General features: G+C 38.3%; 1 protein-coding gene across 2 annotated transcripts in view; it reads right to left on the bottom strand.

The window, feature by feature from the left end:
• GPR156 (G protein-coupled receptor 156) overlaps window positions 1-26,457 on the bottom strand; it is a 93,841-nt gene that overhangs the window by 56,604 nt on the left and 10,780 nt on the right. For both annotated transcript variants that reach the window (XM_027105832.1, XM_027105825.1), the window contains exons 2-3: window positions 3,367-3,844; window positions 3,015-3,151 (exon numbers count right to left, since the gene is read on the bottom strand). In XM_027105832.1, coding sequence (XP_026961633.1) covers window positions 3,015-3,151; window positions 3,367-3,462 — 233 coding nt within the window. In that variant the 5' untranslated portion in view covers window positions 3,463-3,844. The remainder of the gene's footprint in view (window positions 1-3,014; window positions 3,152-3,366; window positions 3,845-26,457) is intronic.

Raw genomic sequence — 26,457 nt, forward strand, 5'->3', positions numbered from 1 at the left:
TAATTTCCCCTGAAGTACTGCTTTAATGGCATCCAAAAATTTTTGATATATTGTGTTTTCACCTTCATTCAGTTGAAAATACTTTCTAGTTTCCCTTCTGATTTCTTCTTTGACCATGGGTTATTTTAAAGTATTCTATTTAGTTTCCAAATATTTCAGAATTTTCCAGAGATCTCTCTGTTATGGATTTCTAATTTAATTCCATTCTGGCCAGAGAACGTACTTTGTATAATTTGAATCCTTTTAAATTTAATAAGATCTTCTCTATGGCCCAGAAGATGATCTATCTTGGTAAATGTTCTGTGTGTACTTGAAAAGAATGTGTATTCTGCTCCTGTTGGGTGTAGGATTATACAAATGTCAATTAGGTCAAGTTGGTTGATGGAGTTGTTCAAGTCTTCTGTATCTTTACTGATTTTCCCTTGTAGACTACATTTTAAAATTTATCAAAAATGCAGTATTGGTGACTGAACTTGAACACTGCTACATTATTTTTATTTTATTAAAATGTTTTTCTTACTCTGGCACACATGCATGTGTGTGCACACACAGAGTCACATTCACAAATTTAGAGACCACAGAACTGGAGTGAAATGAGGCATCTAACTGTGATGCTGCACCTTTGAACAAATTTTACTATTTAAGAAAGCACTTTTGAAACTGGGTTATTTTATGTTTCCTTGACTGACCTTGTAAGCTACTTAACTGCAAAATGTGTTTTTACTCACAGCGCCTCTTAATACGTTATTTTTTATGCCAAGTCATGCTCCTGCTGCAAGCAAGACAAGGAACAAAGTCTTTAGTAGAATGAAACAAATACAGGTGCTTCTGCTATAACACTGTTTACAAGTGTTCAGACATATAAATGCTTTTTAAAAAACCTCACATTCTACAAAATTGTGGATAAAAGTAATGGCTTATGGGAAAATAATGTGGGGCCATAACATATGAAACACATTTAACTTTGTAACCAGAATACTAATAAAAAATAATAATTATCTCAATTAAAATACTAGTACTCAGTAAATGTCCACTACCACTTGTACCCAGGATCACAGCTGATTTTTACAGCCTTAAATCTGCAAGACATAGGTCCTTAAGGGCATTCACCTCCAATAGATAACATTGTCATCAAAATCTAATTTGGATCTCTGTTTTCTTCAGCAATCAATTGTTTTTAAATACGAGGGAAATGTCTTCTTCATGTCTTCATCTACTCCTGCAACTTCATCAGATAGCGTCACATTGTAGGTAGAATACCAGTTCTTGAAGCCATTAAACCAGCTACTGCTTGCACTGCCATCACAGTATTCTTAGCTTAAGGCTTCCTTCTTTAACTGTAAGAAAGCTTGCCCCTGGATGCTTTAAACTATTGATTAGCTGGGGAAAAAATTACGTATGAACCAATGATGTTATTTTCTTATTTGCCAATTGGGTACTAACTTGCATTATAGAAATGTGTTGTAACTGAACATAGTATACTCCATAGTTTTCTAACCTCAGAATGTGTGATTTTCCTAGTCATTTTCTTGGCAGCAGGTACTGCTGGGATTTAAATCTCCTTACTCCCAGGATCACTGAAAACATATTTACTGAGCACTTACTACGTTCCAGTCTGTTCTAAATGCTGGAAACAGTGGTGAGCATGACAGACAAGGTCCTTGTGTTCACAGACTTTACATTCTGGTGGGGGATGCAGACAATAAACAGGTAAATCAATAAATATGGTATTATCAGAGAGTGATACTTGCTATGAAGAAAATAAAACAGGGTGATGGGATATGGCATGAGACGTAGGGGGCTGGGTGGCCATTCTGTAGAGACGCTACCTTAGATAGGATGATCAGGGAAATCCTCCCTGAAGAGATGACAATTGAGACAAGACCTATCAGATGAGAAGGAACTAGTCATGGGACGATCTGGAGAAGACTGTCAGGCAGTGGGAACAGTAAAGTGACAGAAAATCAAAGGCCTTAAGATGGGAGTGGGCTTAGTGTATTTGAGGGACAGAATGAAAAGTGGCTGGGGAAGCTTCAGGGGTGCACCCAGGGCCAAGTGCCACTCCTCACTGCCGTGCTGAGGTTGACCCAGTAGATCAAGCCACTGCTGCCTAACAGTTCCATGTCCTCCAAGCCTCAGATGGCCAGTGGCACCCCAAAATGCCTGCAGACAAATCCAACTGACTGACCCTCATCTGAGTGCCAAGCCCAGGCAACGGAGCATAATACACTTGATCGTCACAAAGTGTCAGGCTGCTGTGGGGACAGGCGAGTTTGGCATCTCTGAGGGGGTTGTTGAAATCTGACATGGGCTCCATCCAGAAATCACCTGTAGACCAGGGAGAGAAGGCTGGAGCAGGGCTTCTCAGGAGGGAGCCTGGGATAGCTGGGGCAGGAGGATGGCACAGAGTGGGAGAGATGGGGTGGGCCTTGAGGGAAGGACTGGATACCAGTGAAGGAAAGATTCTGCAAGTCCCTTCAGAAAAAAAGCCATCACTTTGTTTCTTTTGTCAGTCCTGGGTGACATACGCCCTTACCTGGATGAGCCTGTGACTTTCCAACCAGTCACAATTGCCTAGCAGAATAGCCAGGTAGTGGGGCTTCACTATTTTTACGGAAACCTTAGCTTACCCAGACTGGTTCCAATTGTGCTGCCATAAACTTTAATGTTGCTTTGGAATATTTCTCTACGTGCTCTCTATTTTTAATACAAATACCTCATCTTCTCGGAAAGATCTCACCATCCTTTATGAGGAGAGACTCTTCATTCTCTTCTTTGGATATCCTTGTAGTAGTTAGCACAAGAGTGGGCCAGACCTTTCTCCTTCTCAAGAGGGGATTGTACTGCAAGGCCAGGCCTCCTTCAGGGACAGCTTCTCACATAGTTTAATGCCACAGTAGAACACAAGCTTTGCTGATACCAGCCAGCAGCTCGTGGTGCCAAAATGACACTAACACTCTGGGTTTCATGTTTCAGGCAACGAGATATGAGAAACTAGGCATGGGGCTGCTTACCTGTTCTTCCTGCAGCGAATTGTGAAGCCAAGAAAGAAGGCTATCAGCAGAATTCCACAGCTGAGGAAAGTCCAAACAACACCCAAGAGGGCAGGAGATAATGAAGAAATGGTCTTACTGCTGTGGTGGGAAGAGGTCTGAGAACAGAATGAAGAGAAGCTGTTAGGAACGAAGGCTCTTCTATAGATCAAACATGAACTGCCCTCATCACCCCCAGAGCTGGGACATAATGTCCTGCATAAGCATTTCCTCCTTGTACTTCTCCCCCCTCCACCACCACTACCATCATCAACAATAATAAAAACAATGTGTACATCTAAGCAGCCCTGACACCCCATGGCTGCTCACTTACAATTGTTGTCCTGCAGAGATCATGAAGGGGTCTCCGCTCCAGCTCCTGGCCAGAAAAACCATCACACAATTCAGAGCAGTTTATTTCAGACTCCATGTCATCATATGCCCCTCTTGGTATGTGCTTATTCACAGTCTTGGTCACCCACCAGTAGATAACCAGAAGATCTTTGAGTAAAACAGAAGAGCAACTCAAATCTTTTCTTCAGAGGTGCCATTTTGAAGCTGGCTCCTGGTGCAGAATCTGGGACGAACAATCCATTCAGGTGGAAGTGGAGAGTTATTTCACTAAGCTCCTTCATCAGACACCCTCCAGGCTCTCCTCGTCCCCTGCTGCCAGTGCAGACCATGTGAGTCAAGAGCGGGCATCTTAGTAACCATGAAGTCACACACTGCGATGATTCTAGCTTGCCACCAGATGGCAGTCGCTGCTCCAAGTACTCTCACACAGGTCTCAAAGGAGAAGAAAGCAATTAAGCCTGTTAAAAAACAAATGTTATTTATATATAACACACACAAATAAACACAAACACACACATATATGTAAATGGCTTATTACAGAGGTTTAAAATATTTTACACATTTTAACTATATATTTTTATTATATGTAGTTATATACATTATATATAACAAAGGTTTAAAATATAGTATATATTTAAATAAATATATTTCAAAACCTCTTTAATAAACAATACTTTAAAAACAAAGACAAAGCACACCTAACAATTTATAGATATACAGCTCTACAGTCCCTCTTCTGATCCCTTTTATGGTCCAGCACTACAAGAATTTTAGTTTCAATATGTGAACACATCTTCTTTTTTTCCCTAGTGGAAACCCCCCCTGCCCTTCAAAGATCTTTCTATGCAACTTAGGGATTAAGCTCTGTCTGATCCTGGGTGGTGGTAGGCTCAGGTGCCCATACTGTCTGCATACATTGTCTGTTGGTTGGTCCTGTTCACTCCTGTTAGCTCAGTGAAGGGAGGAACATTCTATGCCCAGTCAGCTGGGATCTCAAAAGGATATGCAAGCCCTTTGCCAAGAGTTTTCTGTTTGTCTATTTTTTAACTGTTAGACTACTAGAAGTGGGATAGGCTACTCAGGTAATAGGGAGAGAAACTGAGGGTTCTAAGAATTCCCACAGAGTGAGCAAGTGGCCAGAGGATGGTGTTATTTCTCTCAGAAGATGATTGCAATATGAATACTGTGATCTAAAAAAAAGCTCTACCTTGCAGAACAAAAGTAGAAATGCTCAAAAGTAGAGAGGCTTAAATTAACTCCAGCAGAAAAGGCAGACATGTCCCCAATACTTTGAAGCAATCTACCCCGTAACAGAGAAACAGATTTGAAATTTTACCAGTGGGAATTTAAAAAAGGATGCCACTTCTGCTTTGTGTTTCTGAAACAGCTTAGCACAGTTTTCTTTTATTGTGGAGGAAACTTGGAAGAGGAAAAAAAATCAATTATTATTATTCCAATGGCCACTGAATACAGGACTTGTGTTTAAGTCAGAACAATAGTGACTGGTGTAGAATGCCATCTTTGGATTCTGCATGCTTAGACAGGAACAATATAGCACCAGGTGCTGCCCATATATTGGCCTCTCATATCTTCCTGAATTATTTACCAGGTTCATTACAATGAAATCCCAAGAGAACTAAAAGCCACTACCTCCTCTCAAGACATTTAAATTCTTGTGAAGTCTGATCAGATTACTGAATGCAAAATTAAGGAGTAAATATAAAAATCTGACTATTTGCATCTTAATTTAGTTGAAAATTTAATTGCTAAAAAGATAATTTTTTTTTCTTAAAAGTTAGACATCCCCTATCGTGCTTTCTAGCATAGAGCAATACTGGAAGCCACAGGGAGGACTATATGATGGATTGAAAAATATATATTTCCTGTATTGCCCTTTTAATCATACTGGCAAATAAGTACACTTACATTTAAACCATTATTAAGCCCCTGTCTGTGTATCCTTACATCATATAGATGTGTGTGTGTATATATGTAAAACCTCATTTTGTTCTCACAACTGTGTCATGTGAGGTAAATAAGACATCTCCTCGTTTTCACATAAGAAAACTGAAGAGCAGAAAAGTGGAGAATCTTGCTCCAAATCTGCAGACGCGGGACTCAAATCCAGGAGTTTAACTGAAAGGTCAATGTCCTCCCAGTTAATACCCTGCATGGGGCAGACACCCTGGATTGACCTCACCTCAAGAAGACACCAATGGCCTGTTAGGTTTCTTCATGTTTAGTTCCCAGAGCTTCACATCTATGGGATCTCTGGAGTGTGGCCCACAACAGTATGTCTATATCAGTAACTCTCAACTGGGGCAATTTTGCACAGCCAGAGGACATTTGGCAGTGTCTGGACACATTGTGGTTGTCAAAACTGAGAGGAAGGTGCTACTGACATGTGGTAGGTAGAGGCCAGGGATGCTGTTAAACATCCTACAATTCACAGAATGGTCCAAATAACAAAGACTTATCCAGCCCCAAATGTCAGTAATGCTAAGGTAGAGAAACCCTGGTCAATACTGTGGATCTCAGAAGGGCCAACAACCTTAAGCCCAAATCATCTTTGGGAGATTCTGTGAACATGATAGGATTGTCCAGCTGAACATAAATTTCTAAGTACATTCTAAAGGTCACCTTGGACAGACTGAACTCACTGGCATGGAACTTTGAATGCTAGGCACCCCTCCAGTCCATGGATATCCAGAGTAGGAACTTTATAAACCATGATACTAGGCTCTTCCACGGGGCAGGCATTCAATTATAACATTAGCACACATTTACAGAGATTCACACATGAAGAAGTGGTGAAACAAGTGAATGGCTTAGTTATTGAGAGGACAGAGTTGAATGATTTCAAAAAGTATTGAGTGATTGGGAAAGTGGGTGGGAAGGAGTGTGTCAGAGGGGATAATAGTGAGGCATTTGACCATAACATAGATACAGGATCCAAGGCACAAAGAGAAAGGTCTGCCAGGCTCCTCCAAGAGCAATTCCTGCCCCCACCAAAGTCTACAGAGGTAAACTGTCTAGTCCACAGACAGTAGCAGGCCCAAGAAGATGAAATGGTAGGGCTTACAATTTATTTGACAGAATGCTGCCCGGTGATTAGGATCAGCAAAACAGATACTGCATCAACGACACTGTTCCAAACAGCAAGATGGTCCTTTACAGGTTCACCACTCTCAACAGCCCCCATATCTTTCCACAAAAATCTACCCTATTCTTCTACACATTATTTCTGGCTATTGAAAAACTAGTCCTACAATTACTGTCTTTTAAAAATTTGTTTTGTAGTTGGTACAGCTTCTGCTTCTGTTCATGAAGAATTAACTGCTATTGGAATTGCCGTCCTGCTGTAAACACCTCGAAAACCAGACAAAATATACAAAGCAACTCTTACCAGATATTGGATAACAGATTTCACAGGACTTTGGAAAACAAATGAGGTGAACCTACAACTGACTGACAGATATAAAGTGAAATATAAATAAATAAATATATCCTTCCAGTGACAATAACTGATCCCAAGTTACTGCCTGAAGGCAGTTCCCAGGCCACAGCACAAGGAGGGGAAACCCAAAGAGAGCCTAGAAGTCTTGCTGAGGTAAGGAGAATAGATTGCAGTTTAGGGACATCAGGCAAACAAATTTGTGAGGCAGAGTAATGAAGAAGACGGAGATACCAAGAAAGAGAGTGCTTTGGAAACCTGCAGGGGATCCTCTCAGTCTTTTTCTGAGTATTGATCCAGGCATGAGTGAGCGGAAACTACTTGAAGTGAAAGAAATAACCACTGGTAGGCAGTAGCTGAACATTTCCTGGAGTTCACACAGGGTTGGGAATACTTTGTGTTCCCACCAGCCAGAGTGGAGAGACCTCATAATATACAGGACATTGGATACAATTCTCAGAAAAAAATGGGACTAAATAAACCCTAGACTAGAAACTACTCTGGACCTTCCCTAAAAATGCTCAAAAGTAAGCCTTAAAAGGATCAGATTAATCCACAAAAAACCTAACTGCATTCCAGAACAAAATACAATGTTGGTTCAAGGAATACAAGAGCCAGCACTCAACAACATAAAATTCAAAATGTCCATCATCAATAAAAAATTACCAGGCATGCAAAGATGCAAGAAATAAGACCTATAACAATACACTTTAAAAATTCAATAAAAACATACAGAGGGACTTCCCTGACAGTCCAGAGGTTAGGACACCGCACTTCCACGGCAGGGGGCACAGATTTGATCCCTGGTCAGGGAATTAGGATACTGCATCCTGTGCAGCGCAGCCAAAAAATAGAAAAAAAATACAGAAATAACAGAAATAATATAATTGGCACATGAGGGCTTTTTTTTTTTTTTTTTTTTTTTTTGCAGTACGCGGGCCTCTCACTGTTGTAGCCTCTCCCGTTGCGGAGCACAGGCTCCGGACGCGCAGGCTCAGCAGCCATGGCTCACCAGCCCAGCCGCTCCACGGCATGTGGGATCTTCCTGGACCAGGGCATGAACCCGCATCCCCTGCATCGGCAGGCAGACTCTCAACCACTAGCGCCACCAGGGAAGCCCACATAAGGACTTTAAAACAACAATTATAAATATGCTCAAAGATATAAAACAGAACATAAGCAAAATGAAAGGAGAAATGGAGAATATATTTTAAAAACCCAAACAGAATTCTAGAGATTAAAATGCAATTACAAAATTAAAAATATAGTAGATTAGACACTCCAAAAATAAAATATTGGTGATCCACCAGAGGGGAGACAGCAGAAGCAAGAAGAACTACAATCCTGCAGCCTGTGGAACAAAAACCACCTTCACAGAAAGACAGACAAGATGAAAAGGCAGAGGGCTATATGCCAGATGAAGGAACAAGATAAAACCCCAGAAAAACACCTAAATGCAGTGGAGATAGGCAACCTTCCAGAAAAAGAATTCAGAATAACGATAGATAGAAGATGATCCAGGACCTCGGAAAAAGAATGGAGGCAAAGATCAAGAAGATGCAAGAAATGTTTAACAAAGACCTAGAAGAATTAAAACACAAACACCTAGAAGAATTAAAGAACAAACAAACAGAGATGAACAATACAATAACTGGAATGAAAAATGTACTAGAAGGAATCAATAGCAGAATAACTGAGGCAGAAGAAAAGATTTTAAAAAATTAAAAAAAAAAGAAGAACAGATAAGTGACCTGGAAGACAGAATGGTGGAATTCACAGCCATGGAACAGAATAAAGAAAATAAGAATGAAAAGAAATGAAGACAGCCTAGGCGACCTCTGGGACAACATTAAACGTAACAACATTCGCATTATAGGGGTCCCAGAAGAAGAGAGAGAGAAAGGACCCGAGAAAATATTTGAAGAGATTATAGTCAAAAACTTCCCTAACGTGGGAAAAGAAAGAGCCACCCAAATCCAGGAAGTGCGGAGAGTCCCAGGCAGGATAAACCCAAGGAGAAACACACCGAGATGCATAGTAATCAAACTGGCAAAAATTAAAACAAAGAAAAATTACTGAAAGCAGCAAGGGAAAATCAACAAATAACATATAAGGGAACTCCTTATATATATTTCTCAGCAGAAACTCTAGAAGCCAGAAGGGAGTGGCATGATATATTTAAAGTGATGAAAGGGAAGAACCTACAACCAAGATTACTCAACCCAGCAAGGATCTCATTCAGATTCAATGGAGAAATCAAAAGCTTTACAGACAAGCAAAAGCTAAGAGAATTCAGTACCATCAAACCAGCTCTACAACAAATGCTAAAGGAACTTTTCTACGTGGGAAACACAAGAGAAGAAAAGGACCTACAAAAACAAACCCATAACAATTAAGAAAATGGTAACAGGAACATACATATCGATAATTACCTTAAACATGAATGGATTAAATGCTCCAACCAAAAGACACAGGCTTGCTGAATGGCTACAAAAACAAGACCCATATATATGCTGTCTACAAGAGACCCACTTCAGACCTAGGGACACATAGAGACTGAAAGTGAGGGGATGAAAAAAGCTATTCCATGCAAATGTAAAACAAAAGAAAGCTGCAGTAGCAATACTCATATCAGATAAAATAGACTTTAAAATAAAGAATGTTACAAGAGACAAGGAAGGACACTACATAATGACCAAGGAATCAATCCAAGAAGAAGATATAACAATTATAAATATATATGCACCCAACATAGGAGCACCTCAATACATAAGGCAACTGCTAACAGCTATAAAAGAGGAAACCGACAGTAACACAAAAATAGTGGGGAACTTTTAACACCTCACTTACACCAATGGACATATCATCCAAACAGAAAATTAATAAGGAAACACAAGCTTTAAATGACACAATAGACCACACAGATTTAATTGATATTTATAGGACATTCCATCCCAAAACAGCAGATTACACTTTCTTCTCAAGTGCACATGGAACATTCTCCAGGATACATCACATCTTGGGTCACAAATCAAGGCTCAGTAAATTTAAGAAAATTGAAATCATATAAAGCATCTTTCTGACCACAACGCTATGAGATTAGAAATCAATTACAGGGGAAAAAACATAAAGAACACAAACACATGGAGGCTAAACAATACATTAGTAAATAACCAAGAGATCACTGAGGAAATCAAAGAGGAAGTCAAAAAATACCTAGAGACAAATTACCATGAAAACACGATGATCCAAAACCTATGGGATGCAGCAAAAGCAGTTCTAAGAGGGAAGTTTATAGCTATACAAGCCTACCTCAACAAACAAGAAAAATCTCAAATAAACTATCTAACTTTACACCTAAAGGAACTAGAGAAAGAAGAACAAACAAAACCCAAAGTTAGTAGAAGGAAAGAAATCATAAAGATCAGAGCAGAAAAAAATGAAATAGAAACAAAGAAAACAGCAAAGATCAATAAAACCAAAAGCTGGTTCTTTGAGAAGATAAACAAAATTGATAAACCATTAGCTAGACTGATCAAGAAAAAGAGGAGAGGACACAAATCAATAAAATTAGAAATGAAAAATGAGAAGTTACAACAGACACTGCAGAAATACAAAACATCCTAAAAGAGTACTACAAGCAAACCTATGCCAATAAAATGGACAACCTGGAAGAAGTGGACAAATTCTTAGAAAGGTATAACCTTCCAAGACTGAATCAGGAAGAAATAGAAAATATGAACAGACAAATCACAAGTAATGAAATTGAAAGTGTGATTAAAAATCACACTTCCAACAAACAGAAGTCTAGGACCAGATTGCTTCATAGGTGAATTCTATCAAACATATAGAGAAGAGCTAACACCCATCCTTCTCAAACTCTTCCAAAAATTGCAGAGGAAGGAACCTCCAAACTCATTCTATGAGGTCACCATCACCCTGATACCAAAACCAGACAAAGATACTACAAAAAAAGAAAATTACAGAACAATATCACTGATGAATATAGATGCAAAAATCCTCAACGAAATACTAGCAAACAGAATTCAACAACACATTAAAAGAATCATACACCATGATCAAGTGGGATCTATCCCAGCGATGCAAGGATTATTTAATATATGCAAATCTATCAACGTGATACACCATACTAACAAATTGAAGAATAAAAACCATACGATCATATCAATAGATGCAGAAAAAGCTTTTGACAAAATTCAACACCCATTTATGATAAAAACTCTCCAGAAAGTGGGCATAGAGGGAAACTACCTCAATATAATAAAGGCCATATATGACAAACACACAGCAAACATCATTCTCAATGGTGAAAAACTGAAAGCATTTCCTCTAAGATCAGAAACAAGACAAGGATGTCCACTCTCGTCACTATTATTCAACATATTCTGGAAGTCCTAGCCATGGCAATCAGAGAAGAAAAGGAAATAAAAGGAATACACATTGGAAAAGAAGAAGTAAAACTGTCACTGTTTGCAGATGACATGATGCTATACATAGAGAATCCTAAAGATGACACCAGAAAACTACTAGAGGTAATCAATGAATTTGGTAAAGCTGCAGGATACAAAATTAATGCACAGAAATCTCTTGCATTCCTATACACTAATGATGAAAAATCTGAAAGAGAAATTAAGGAAACACTCCCATTTACCACTGCAACAAAAAGAATAAAATACCTAGGAATAAACCTACCTAGGGAGACAAAAGACCTGTATGCAGAAAACTATTAAGATACTGATGAAAGAAATTAAAGATGATACAAACAGATGGAGAGATATACCATGTTGTTGGATTGGAAGAATCAATATTGTGAAAATGACTATACTACCCAAAGCAATCTACAGATTCAGTGCAATCCCTATGAAATTACCAATGGCATTTTTTACAGAACTAGAATAAAAATCTTAAAATCTGTATGGAGACACAAAAGACCCCCAATAGCCAAAGCAGTCTTGAGGGAAAAAAACGGAGCTGGAGGAATCAGGCTCCCTGACTTCAGACTATACTACAAAGCTACAGTAATCAAGACAGTATGGTACTGGCACAAAAACAGAAATATAGATCAATGGAACAGGATAGAAAGCCCAGAGATAAACCCACGCACCTATGGTCAACTAATCTATGACAAAGGAGGCAGTGATATACAATGGAGAAAAGACAGTCTCTTCAATAAGTGGTGCTGGGAAAACTGGACAGCTACATGTAAAAGAATGAAATTAGAACACTCCTTAACACCATACACAAAAATAAACTCAAAATGGATTAAAGACCTAAATGTAAGACCAGACACAGTAAAACTCTTAAGAGGAAAACATAGGAAGAGCACTCTTTGACATAAATCACAGCAAGATCTTTTTTGATCCACCTCCTAGAGTAATGGAAATAAAAAGAAAAATAAACAAATGGGACCTAATGAAACTTAAAAGCTTTTGCAAAGCAAAGGAAACTACAAACAAGATGAAAAGACAACTTTCAGAATGGGAGAAAATATTTGCAAACGAATCAATGGACAAAGGATTAATCTCCAAAATATATAAACAGCTCATACAGCTCAATATTAAAAAAAAAACCAACCCCATCAAAAAATGGGCAGAAGACCTAAAGAAACATTTCTCCAGAGAAGACATACAGATGGCCAAGAGGCACATGAAAAGCTGCTCAACATCACTAATTATTAAAGAAATGCAAATCAAAACTACAATGAGGTATCACCTCACACCAGTTAGAATGGGCATCAACAGAAAGTCTACAAACAACAAATGCTGGAGAGGGTGTGGAGAAAAGGGAACCCTCTTACACTGTTGGTAGGAATGTAAATTGATACAGCCACTATGGAGAACAGTATGGAAGGTCTTTAGAAAACTAAAAATAGAATTACCATATGACCCAGCAATCCCACTACTGGGCATATACCCAGAGAAAACCATAATTCAAAAAGACACATGCACCCCAATGTTCATTGCAGCACTATTTGCAATAGCCAGGTCATGGAGGCAACCTAAATGCCCATCGAGAGCCGAATGGATAAAGAAAATGTGGTACGTATATACAATGGAATATTACTCAGCCATAAAAGGGAACAAAATTGGGTCATTTGTTGAGACGTGGATGGATCTAGAGACTGTCATACAGAGTGAAGTCAGAAAGAGAAAAGCAAATATCGTATATTAACGCATATATGTGGAACCTAGAAAAATGGTACAGATGAACTGGTTTGCAGGGCAGGAACAGAGACACAGATATAGAGAAAAAAGTATGGACACCAAGGGGGGAAAGTGGCAGGGGTGGTGGTGGTGGTGTGATGAATTGGGAGATGGGGATTGACATGTATACACTAATATGTATAAAAATGGATAACTAATAAGAACCTGCTATATAAAAAATAAATAAAATAAAATTCAAAACTTCAAAAAAAAAAACAAAATTAAATCAAAGAGAAAATAAATATCTAAAAATTAGAAAGCAAGCTGAAACAAATTATTATCATCAAGTTAATGACATAACCACATAGAGAAGAATTATTTTAAGTAAAAGTAATTTGATTATATACCCGAAAGACAAAAAATAACCACAAAGAAATCTTAAATGGCATTAAGTGGGTATTGTTCCTATTTTATATAGATGGATATAAATACATATACACATACACACATCTACCTATTAGATAAAGCAAATAAGTAATTATGTTCATGTCAATGGGAACTAAGAATTTCAAAGTAAGAGAAAAAAATATGCATATAAAATAAAATAAGTTAAAAATCTCTCAATCTTTTATTTAAATGGGAAATATCAGTATGGACTCAAAATTTTTCTTTTTCTAAAATATTCATATTTCCTAGTCTGTTAACTGAAGTTTGGAAGTAAGTACAACATAGCAACAATAAGCACTCCAAGTGCCCAGATTGTAGTCTCTAAAACCATTTTTCACTAAAAGGAATCAGGTTTCTTTAGTGAAATAGTCAATTTAAGCTACGGAGCTGGAAATATATGAGATGAAACTGGGACATTTTGTCATACTAGAGCATGAAAAATTATCAGACTACAGAGAGTACAGAATCATGTCAAAGGGATGCAGGAGTCAACAGGCTTCCACTGGTCAATGACAGGATAATTTGAGCATCAAAAAGAACAATAACTGTAATGCACTGAAACATATATGGCACATAGTAGGCATGCAATAAATGATTATTGAATAAATGAACAAAATTAGCATTGTAGGTATTAGTAAAATATTGTCGAAGGTGTGGTCTACAACACTGACTTAGTGGCTCCTCCATGAGGACAGATGGTGGAAATTTCTCTTCCTTTCAAATACCAGGAAAAGTTGTCTTTTTCTGGAACATTTTCATGTCATGAGTAGTACATTTCTTTCTCTTTTGGCTGCTGGGAAGCTTGGAATCAAATATGTGGTTCACTTATAGCAACTGTGCAGTGTTAGGTATTTCTGGCTCGTTTTATTATCCTATGACTATTTTCCTTTTGTCTGGATTTCCTTATTCCTTCATTTTTCAACCCAATACATGCTTTATATTAAAAGCAGAAGGGACAGCTGAAGTAATACCAATGTTTCTACCCAATGTGAGCAAATAGATACATTGTTTGAAGTATCTCAGCCTCAGGTTATCCATGAAGAAGAGGTAAGTCAGAACCACATGCAAATTAATAAAAAATATATCTATTCAAACCACCACCAATAGCAATGACTAGATACTAACGTTCCTTCTGGCACTAATATTGTCTCAAGTGTTACCTCCACATTAACTATGTTAATATAGGCAGCAGATACATGGATAATTATAAACAGCAGGGAATGTAAAATGCATTTTAATTGTTTTTGAATGCACTGTGTTATGTTCTGGTAGCAGATTTACAAACATGCTGCATATGGGTCACTTATACTAACAGTAAAATTCACGTCTCTTGCCTAAGCATACACTGCTCTTTGTGGAGGCCGCAGACAAGTACACACAGGGCGGAGGGGATTAAACCTCCTCTAACGACCGCCCACCACAGAGATCCTCAACACAGAAGATGGCTTACAGTTGTAAATTCTTTCTAAGAGAGGATGAGCATGAGATTAGGGTGGAAAAGAACTGCGTGTCTATGAACAAGACAGTTCAGTCAGGAAAGTACGTGAAGTCACAGAATATTGGAGATGGAAGCAACCTCAGATATAATCAAGTCCAGTCTCCATTTTATGGGTCAGAAAACTGCCCCACAGAGGTTGGGAGGTTCAGGGATCACATGGTGAGCCCAGGAAGAGAATCTTGGTGTCCCAAGTTCAGTGCTCTTTCTATACTACTTTAAAGGTCCTTTAAAGGAAGTTATGATTGGCCTTTCACGCACTTGAAACATCTGGGGCCTGGGCTTGGGGAAGGGAAGATGGAGACTGTGTGTGTGTGCCGGATGGGAATGGTGACCAGCAGGAAGGCAAGTTTGATGTGAATACACAGAATGTGTGCAGGGCCAGTGGAGGCAACTGGAGAGAGCAGGGCCATAGGGGTAACAGCTCTAAGGCTGTAGTTAGAAGTTTGTGGAGGAGGTCCGAGAGAAAAAAGGAACACTGTGGAAGGGGAAAGAATATTCTCTTGGGAGAGTATACGTTTGGGAACTTGTACATTTTCTCCCCAACAATGTAAAGTGTACTGAATTAATCTGCTTCTCAGAACCTCAGATTTGCCTTATAAAAGAGGGAGAAATGATAAAAGTTCTCTTTTAAAGCCTCTGAAGTGCCTCCAGTTAAGTTTTCCACATACTTTCATGGTTTCTGAATAAACATCCCCAGGACCCTGGAGCAGGGCTCGTGCAGGGAATCTTGATTCACTGGAGGGAAGATCAAGGGGAGGAGAGACAGCTGCTCCAAATACATCCCTCTTAGGGGAGTTTAGAAGCAGAAGGGAATCACTGGGTGTCCCCTGACAGGGGTGGGAAGAGGACAGGGTGGGGTGAAGGAGAGTGGACTTGATTCACCACTTTAATGTGAGTCTTAGAGAAAACGAACCTTTCGGATCCTTGGGCTCTGTATGAATTCTTGGATTATCCCACCATTCTTTCCTAATCCCTGTGTTCTAAAGCCTCTCCTCTCCAGAGCTTCCCAGCGCACAGTCAGTGATTTTTTTCTGCAATCTGTAGGACATTTTTGTTCAACATTACAGAAGGCCATACTCAACCTTTTAATTTGATATTACTTGTAACTTTTCTTCTATGAAATCTGACTTCTCCCTCTGCTTACAGTGTTTAAATATTTCTGGCTGCTTGGTAGAATTAAAGTGAATCAGACTGTCTATTGGAGTGGGTCCCCCACAGGATCTGAACAACAGTGCTGTAAGCAGTAGGTTTACTGTAAACAGTAGATCAACTGAATGCAGGGCACACCTCAGGGTCAATTCAGCCTCCATCCCAGTACATGGAGTTTGGCTCCATTTCACACATCCTAGGACCACTGGGTGTAATGAGTGATACTGCAATGGACAAAGCCCAGGCTGAATTTAACTCTCAGCTCCATCATTTTGTATCTGTGGTGTCTTAGGTTAGTCCCTTAACTTCTCCAATTCTTAGCTGCCTCCTCAGTGAAATGAGGATAATACTACCTATACCTCACAGGTTTTGTTGATGATTAAAGCATATGATGTCCAGGATGCATGCACATGGAACTGATATACTAGATCGTCAATAAATATTGGCTTCTTTCATTTCCACAATAGAGAAGGGTCGTCTATACAAAAGACTTGGATCATATAGCCAAGGTTATCTATCTTGTTTCTCTAAAGTTTCTAACAGAATCCCAAGTTCTAAATCATTGTTTCTTCTAACATGAAGAGTAACGGTCTTTATATTGTATTTAAAATCAAATTTTGTAAGGATACTGAATTATAGATCCCTGATGGTAGAGACCATGATCGTTAATTCAATAAATGTTGACTGACCAACTATTATGGGCTGGTCATTAAGACCTAGGGATGCAGCAGGGAACAAGACAACGTGGTCTTGCTCTACCACCTAGCACAGGGCCTGGTGATCAGTACATATTTGGTGAAGTGAACCCAGAGATGTTTAGAAAACATTATATAGGATAGGAGTCCTATACTCCTGGGAACAATCCTCAGGACAGTGAGATACTCCTATAACTCAGCAGAACCAGCAGATTTGATTTATAAAGGAGGGCTGGAAAATCCCCCTGACTACTGTGGGAGCATCTCCTACTTTCAGAGACCTGCCCTGATGTGTTTTGTGACCCTCTGTACTCTCAGGTATAAACTGGCACAACCACACAAACTGGGCTGTGAGCCACTACTGCCTTATAGACGGATCCTAGAGACATGTGAATATTCCACACTACTGCCAGGGATTGGAGTTGGGAATTAAACACACAAAAAAACAAAAAACCCCAGCAACATACAAAAACCCTCACCAACTTCTCAGAGTTGCACTTAGGTACTGTCATGCAAATTATATATGCATGATTTCCATAAAAAACCAGTCACAAATGTCAATTAGTGTTCATTAATATGCAGTAAAATTCTCACTTGAAAATTATGAAGAGCCAAGAATGAATTCCACTTGGCTGCCCTCCTTTAATGAGAACTGCTGTGAAGTGCTCTGTGCTATTTCTCATCAGCGAAACAGTAAGGTGTCACGACAAATCAAGCTTCAGGCAACAGAAGGACCAGAGAGAATGATCATTTGAAGGTTTCAGAGGCTGGTTTTGGACAGCTCAGGTTTTATGCTGCTATAGCTGAGACCTCAGTCCTGCTGGATACCCAGAACATAGGCTGAGTGAATTCATTAATCTACCTTGCCAACGGAGCCATGGTGATACTGACTTCTTTAAAGGGTGTTTATGAGGATGCCGTACAGCTAGAAAAAGGTAAATAACACTTCATTCCTGAGGTTCAGTCTGTTGAGGAAACAATGTTCTACTCCTCAAAAGCAGCAGTGATCCAAGGCCCTTGGAATTAATGGGACTCATTCCTGAAAAGCCTTCTGGTTAGAATTTTTATGAGTGAACTCACATGCTGTGTCTGCAAATTCCAGTTTTATCTGGACATTGGGTTTCTCTGAACTGTTGCTCAGTGTTGCTGTGCAACCCAAGACACTGTGTGACAGTGATTCAGGCTCTTTGAGGATAAAGAGATGGAAAATATAAGCTATTGACACTGGACTGTTCATTCTGCAGCCACTTCCTTATCAAAATGTCCTAAACTTGGCCTGAAAGCAGGGGGTACGAAATAGACTTTTCTAAGAATAGTTTAACCCAGTGGTTACCAAACTTTAGTGCACATCAAAATCACCTGGAGAATGTCTTAAAAAATACTGATTGCAGGCCCTTTACTGCCAGAGTTTCTGATTCAGTAGGGCCTGAGAATGTACATTTCTAGTAAGTTCCCAGGTGATGTTGCACCTGTTGATCTGAGAATCATTCCATGAGAACCTGAGTCTAGCTTAAAGAAACATAAGGCTTTCATCAGATTGTGTGGAACCACACAATCCTTGGAATAACCTTTAACTTGCTACTCCAAGCTACTGTGATGAGGCTCATGTACATACATACAGATCAAATCACTTGAACCATTCACTAGAAATTAATTTCAGAGAAGTACTAAGAAATTAGACACCTAGAATATACAATGGAAGAAAGACAGTCTCTTCAATAAGTGGTGCTGGGAAAACTGGACAGCTACATGTAAAAGAATGAAATTAGAACACTCCTTAACACCATACACAAAAATAAACTCAAAATGGAATAAAGACCTAAATGTAAGACCGGACACAGTAAAACTCTTAAGAGGAAAACATAGGAAGAGCACTCTTTGACATAAATCACAGCAAGATCTTTTTTGATCCACCTCCTAGAGTAATGGAAATAAAAACAAAAATAAACAAATGGGACCAAATGAAACTTAAAAGCTTTTGCACAGCAAAGGAAACTATAAACAAGACATTAAGACAACCCTCACAATGGGAGAAACTATTTGCAAACGAATCAATGGACAAAGGATTAATCTCCAAAATATATAAACAGCTTATGCAGCACAGTATCAGAAAAACGAACAACCCAATTAAAAAATGGGCAGAAGACCTAAATAAACATTTCTCCAAAGAAGACATACAGATGGCCAAGAAGCACATGAAAAGCTGCTCAACATCACTAATTATTAGAGAAATGCAAATCATAACTACAATGAGGTATCACCTCACACCAGTTAGAATGAGCATCATCAGAAAATCTACAAACCACAAATGCTGGAGAGGGTGTAGAGAAAAGGGAATCCTCTTACACTGCTGGTGGGAATATAAATTGATACAGCCACTATGGATAACAGTATGGAGGTTCCTTAAAAAACTAAAAACAGAATTACCATATGACCCAGCAATCCCACTACTGGGCATATACCCAGAGAAAACCATAATTCAAAAAGACACACACACCCCAATGTTCATTGCAGCACTATTTACAGTAGGCAGGTCATGGAAGCAACCTCAATGTCCATTGACAGACGAATGTATAAAGAAGATGTGGTACATATATATAATATTACTCAGCCATAAAAAGGAACGAAATTGGGTCATTTGTAGAGACGTGGATGAACCTAGAGACTGTCATACAGAGTGAAGTCAGTCAGAAGGAGAAAAACAAATATTGTATATTAACGCATACATGTGGAATCTAGAAAAATGGTACAGATGAACCAGTTTGCAAGGCAGAAGTAGAGACAGATATAGAGAACAAACATATGGACACCAAGGGGGGAAAGCGGGTCGGGGGGATAAACTGGGAGATTGGGATTGACATATATACATTAATATGTATAAAATAGATAACCAATAAAAACCTGCTGTATATTAAAAAAAAGAAATTAGACACCTAGTGCAGCACTCAATTTATTCATTCTTCAAACCATGATTCTTAAATAGTTTTTTGGACATGAAATACTGATGAAAACTACTGATCCTCTCCTGAAAAACATATATAAATATGTAATACTTTACATACAAAATCAGGAGGGGGGAATCATAGCCCACCCATTAACCCCTCCTACAAACCCCACTCATGTCAAGTGAAGAGGCTCATTTCAAACCACAACTCAGGTGAAGCTAGGGATAAAATTTTTTTTAATTAAGGTTTCTCTTTATATTGGTCTCATAAATCAAACATTTCTTTGTGGCTACCCACAAGTAAAGCATGGTGCATTAAAATGATGAAGGCTGGGCTTCCCTGGTGGCGCAGTGGTTGAGAGTCCGCCTGCCAATACAGGGGACACGGGTTTGTGCCCCGGTCGGGGAAGATCCCACATGCTGCGGAGCGGCTACGCCCGTGAGCCATGGCCGCTGAGCCTGCGCGTCTGGAGCCTGTGCTCCGCAACGGGAGAGGCCACAACAGTGAGAGGCCCGCGTACCACCAAAAAAAAAAAAAAAAAAAACTGATGAAGGCTATGAAAAACTCTGTCACCAATTATAACATTTTAATAATCCTTTTTAATATGTCTGTTCTTTATCTAGTACAATAATCTTTGTCTTTTAATTGGAGTATTCTATTCGTTCTTTTTTTTTAACATCTTTATTGGAGTATAATTGCTCTACAATGGTGTGTTAGTTTCTGCTTTATAACAAAGTGAATTAGCCATACATATATGTATATCCCCATATCTCCCTCCCTCTTGCATCTCCCTCCCACCCTCCCTATCCCACCCCTCTAGGTGATCACAAAGCACCGAGCTGATCTCCCTGTGCTATGTGGCTGTTTCCCACTAGCTATCGATTTTATATTTGGTAGTGTATATATGTTCTGGAGTATTCTATTTATTCTTAAGATAATTACTGACATAAATGAGTTAAAATCTATTATGTTACTATTTGTTTTACTTTGTCAATCTGTCCTATGGGTTTTTTGGGGTATTTTAGAATATTTTGTTTTGTATTTTATCCCATTTTCCTATTAGGCTTTTAAATAAACGGCTCTATTGAGGTATAAATTATACACCATAAACTGCACATATTTAAAGTGTCAATTTGATAAGTTTGACATATGCATAAACCTCTGAAAACACTCTTGCATTCAAAATAATGAACAGAGCAATAATCCTCCAACTTTGTTCCTTTTTTGAAAGCTGTTTTGGCTAGTCTAGATACTGCACATTTTCCCATGAATTTTAAAGTGAGGTTATCATTTTTACAAGAAGGTCATCTGGGATTCTGATTGGGATTGTATTGAATCTATAGATCAATTAGGAGAGAATTAACGTCTTAACAATATTGAACCTTCTAACCCATTGTCTTTCAGCTCACCTGCTATAACAAAATACCATAGACTAAGTGGCTTATAAACAACATAAATTTATTTCTCACAGTTCTGAAGACTAGAAGTTCAAGATAATGGTGCCAGCATGATCATGGTCTGGTGACAGTCCTCTTCCAGTCTGCAGATGGTTGACTTCTTTTTATATCCTAACATGATGCAAAGAGAGCTACCTAGCTCTCTGGCCTCTTTTTATACGGGCACTAATCTCATTCATGAAGGCTTCCCCCTCATGACCTAATCATCTCCCAAAGGCCCTGTCTCCAAATACCATTACACTGAGGACAAGATTTCAACATATAAATTTTGGGGAGGACATAAACATTCAATCAATAGCACCCATGAACAAGGTATATCTCTCCATTTATTTAGGTCTTCTTAAATTTCTCTCAATAAGGTTTTGTAATTCTCAGTATATAGGTCTTGCACAATTTTTATCAGATTTATCCCTGAGTATTTCATATTTTTGATGCTATTATTTTAACTTCCAATTTTGATTGTTCAACATTGGTATTTATATGCACAAACGATGTTTGTATATTGATACTGTATTTTTATGCTCAACTCATTCATTAGTTCTAGTGGCTCTTCTGTAGATTCCATTTAATATTCTAAATAGATGATCAGGTCATGTGCAAATAAAGACAGTTTTACTTCTTCCTTTCCAAACTGGATGCCTTTCATTTCTTTTTCTTACTTTACTGCACTGGCTAGGACCTCCAGAACAGTGTTGAATAGAATTGGTGACAGTGGACATCTTTGTCTCGTTCTTGATCTTAGGAGCAAGGTCTTTTACTATTAAATATGATGTTAGATGTAGGTTTTCCATAGATTCCCTTTATCAGGTTAAGGAAATTCTCTTCTAGTTTGCTAAGACTTTTTCTTTAATAGATGTGGGCTTTCACGAACTCTAAGACATATTTAATAAACTTTGGTAGTTTGTGTCTTTCAAGGTATTTGTTCTTTTCATCTAAGTTGATGGAATTATTAGAAGAAAGCTGTTTATAATATTTATAGAATTTGTAGTGTTGTCACCTCTTTAATTCATGGTGTTAGTAAATTGCATGTTCTCTTTTTATCTTGATCAGGCTCACTAGAGGCTTACTGATTTTATTGATATTCTCAATAAATCAGCATTCACTTTGATTTTCTCTACTTTTTTGTGTATCTATTTTATTGATTTCTGCTCTGATAGTTATTATTTCCTTTCTTCTGCTTACTTTGGGTCTCATTTACTCTTTTTTGTTCTAGTTGCTTGGGATGGAAGTTGAGGACATTGAGACTTTTCTTCTTGTAAGTCCTCAGCACTATAAATTTCCACCTAAGTACAGGCATACCTCAGAGATACTGAGAGTTTCAGTTCCAGACTATGACAATAAAGTGAATATTACAACAAAGTGAGTCAAATGAATTTTTTGATTTCCCAGCACATATAAAAGTTATGTTTACATTATTCTATAGTCAACTGAGTGTGCAATAGCATTATGTCTTAAAAAACCAATGTATATACCTTAATTTAAAAATACTTTATTGCTAAAAAATGTTAACCATCATCTGAACCTACAGCAAGATGTATTCTTTTTGCAATTGTAACATCAAACACCACTGATCACAGATCACCTAACAAATATACTAATAATGAAAAAGTTTGAAATATTGCAAGAATTACCAAAATGTGACACAGAGACACTAAGTGAGCAAATGCCATTGGAAAAATAGCACCAATGGACTTGCTCAAGGCAGGGTTGCCACAAACCTTCAATTTGTAAAAAACTCAATATCTGCCAAATGCAATAAAATGAAGTATACCTATACTGCTTTTTATATGTAACTTTTCATTTTCATTCAGTCCAAACTAATTTCTCATTTCCCTTTTGATTTCTTCTTTGCCTTAAGAGCTATTTTGAAATGCATTACTATTTTCAAATATTTGAAGATTGTTATTATTGATTTCTTAATTAATTCTACTGTGGTCAAGAACATACTTTGTATGACTTGAATCCTTTTAACTGTATCGAGACTTGTCCTACAGCCCAGAATATGGTCTCTCTTGATAAATGTTCCGTGTGTACTTGAAATGAATGAATATTTTGCTGTCAATAGGTAAAATGCTCTATATCAATATGTAGAGCTCTATATCTAGATCAATGAGGTCGAGCTGATTACGTTGTTTCCTTCTTCTATATCCTTAATTATTTTGTCTTCTTGCTACATGCATTAAAGAAAGCTAACGAAATTTTGGACCACAATTATGGATTTGTCTACTTCTCCTTGAAGTCATATCATCTCTACTTCATGTATTTTGGAGCTCTGTGATTAGGTGTATAATATTCTTTGCTCTGCGATCTACTTTATCTGATACTAATATTGCTACTCATCTATATTTTGATTGGTGTTAACACGGTTAAACGTTTCCACCCTTTTAATTTATTTTTGTCTTGATATGTAAAGTCTGTTTCTTATACATAGTATATAATTAGCTTTGCTTTTTTATCCTATCTGGAAATTCCTACCTTTTAGTTGAGGTGTTGAGATCCTTTATATCTAAAGTAGTTATTGGTATATTGGTATTTTTAGGTTTAAATGTATCATATTGTATTGTTTTTTATTCTTCTTTCCCTTTTCCTCCTTTTTTGCCTTTTTTAACGTGAATTTTTTTTTTTTTGCGGTACGTGGGCCTCTCACTGTTGTGGCCTCTCCCGTTGCGGAGCACAGGCTCCAGACATGCAGGCTCAGCGGCCCAGCCGCTCCGCGGCATGTGGGATCTTCCCGGACCGGGGCACGAACCCATGTCCCCTGCAACGGCAGGCGGACTCTCAAACACTGCGCCACCAGGGAAGCCCTGAATTGAGTATTTTTTATGATTCCATTTTATCTCTCTTTTGGCTTACTAGTTATACTTCTTTTTTGTGACTGTTTTTGTGTTTATAGATACATCTTTAACCTATTGCAGTCTACCTTCAAGTGATATCACATGACTTCACATGTAGTATAAGAATGTGACCAAGAATATATTTCCATGTTTCCACTAACAGCCTCTGTACAGTCATTGTCATACATTTCCTTTTAAATGTTATAAACCCCACAATACATTGTTTTTATTTTTCTTTAAACTGTCAATTTTACTTAAAAGAAGTTTAAATAATAAAAATCTTACATATTTTCCCATGTAGTTACCATGTCTGGTGCTCTTCACTTTTTTGTATATATCCGTATTTCCTCCTTGTATCATTTTCCTTCTGCTGAAAGCACTTCCTTTAACATTTCTTGTAGTGAACATCTGCCAGTAAAGAATTCTTTCAGCTTTTATACATCTGAAAAAGTCTTTTGCCTTTGTTTTGAAAGATATTTTCACTCGGCATAGAATTCTAGGTTGAAGGGTTTTTTTTGTTTTTTGTCTTTCCAGTACTTTAAAGATGTTGTTCCATTGTCTTTTTTGCTTGCACTTTTTCCTGATGAAATCTCTGTTCCCAGCCCTGTGTGACTGGCAAGTACTGGTTCCTCTAATCCTTTTGAATGGTTCTTCTTCCCTCCCTAGGTAGCCTCCTCACACTCATGTGCTCATTAGTACTCAGCTTTGTACTTGAGGTATACTCTGTGAGAATCTCTGGAGTTCTCTCTGAGCAGCTTTCTCCTCTTCAATACTCCGTTTTGCAAACTCCAGCTGCCTTTGGCCTCCCTAGACTTGAAACTGTCTTCTCAGCTCAGGGACTCTACATTCTCCCTTTCTGCACCGTATTCTGGAAAGAATATTTTGGTATGCCCCCTTTTGTTTTGTTTTGTTTTATTTCACTTAATATCAGAGACCATATGTTAAGAATACAGAAGCTCTGGATCATTTTCTCTTTTCCAAAGGGTATGTTTTTCAGCTTCTGTTAGGGTGTTAGAATAAAACTGATTATCTTTTTTTTTTGCGGTATGCGGGCCTCTCACTGCCGTGGCCTCTCCCGTTGCGGAGCACAGGCTCCGGACGCGCAGGCTCAGCGGCCATGGCTCACGGACCCAGCCGCTCCGCGGCACGTGGGATCTTCCCGGACCGGGGCACGAACCCGTGTCCCCTGCATCGGCAGGCGGACTCTCAACCACTGCGCCACAAGGGAAGCCCCTATCTTTTTTTATTTTAGTTGGAAGAAAATGTTTATTTCGTAAAAAGGTATGAAGGTAGAAAGCCAGTAAGAATAGGGAAAGGAGAACTTAACAAGTGGGGGATTTTGAGGCAACTAGGAAGTGATTTGGACAAAACTTTCATTGGCAAGAGAGCTTCATATACCATAACCACGACACTGAAAGGCATCTAATAACCAGCCAATTTTATTTGTATCAGTAGTACTAAGAATAATTCTCTACACTTCCACCTTTACTAAGGAAAACGTAATCAGTTAAGACCTAGTTGGCTTTAATATTTTCAGTGTGCCTCGAGTTATCAAAGATTAACTGTAAGAGAGTAGGATGAAGTAGAAACCTGCATTTTTGTGTTGAGAAAATATTAACCTTTAATTGTGCAACTTAATTATTGGGTATGCCTTTGCTGTTTGATTTTTCTTTACTCTTCCCTACAACATTAGCATGATGGAAGTATAATTACTTGGTCACCACTTAACATTTCAGTTCTGTTTTTCAACATGTAACCAAGGGTACAATTAATTTAAACACTTTTAACAGTAAAGAATTGTGTATATGGTAAAATAAGTTGGCTTTTTTTAAATTTAAAGGGTATAGTATCAACTGAAACTAACTCCACTCAAGAAATAATTGAGTGTCTTCTATTAAGCAGGCACAGTGCTGGTGGTATTACATGAATATTACCTCCTACTAATCATTCTAAGAACTTTAGAAAAGACTTGTGAAACCAGAGCACTACCAGAGGACTAACTGTAACCCTTCACACCCTGTGGTCTATTTTTCTTGCCGTTACAAGTAACATGAAGTATGGCCACTTTGTAGAACCAGAGAGATAAAAATCACTGTCATATGGCTAGAAAGTAGCAGATGCTATAACATGAACCCAAGGCCTTGATTCCAAGATCAACTCTTTTATACTGCCATTATGATGCCTTTATACAATTCTTTAGCAGACAGTTTTCTCCACCTGGCAGTCATTTACTTACTTTAATTTTTTATAAGGAAAACACTGTGAAGAAGCAAAGTAAAAAACTGATTTAATCCTTGGCAGTACAGTGGCAATTAAATAGCTGTTAAAAAAAAAAGTGTTTTGAGAACATGCCCAGGATTTTTGAGAACATTTCTACTGGACACCTTTGCTCCAAGCTTATCTTCCATTGAGAGAGGGAGGGGACCGT

The sequence above is a fragment of the Aethalodelphis obliquidens genome, unplaced genomic scaffold (assembly GCF_003676395.1).
Source record: "Aethalodelphis obliquidens isolate GAN/ISIS:26980383/991018 unplaced genomic scaffold, ASM367639v1 scaffold1, whole genome shotgun sequence".
Classification (NCBI taxonomy): Eukaryota; Metazoa; Chordata; class Mammalia; order Artiodactyla; family Delphinidae; genus Aethalodelphis; species Aethalodelphis obliquidens.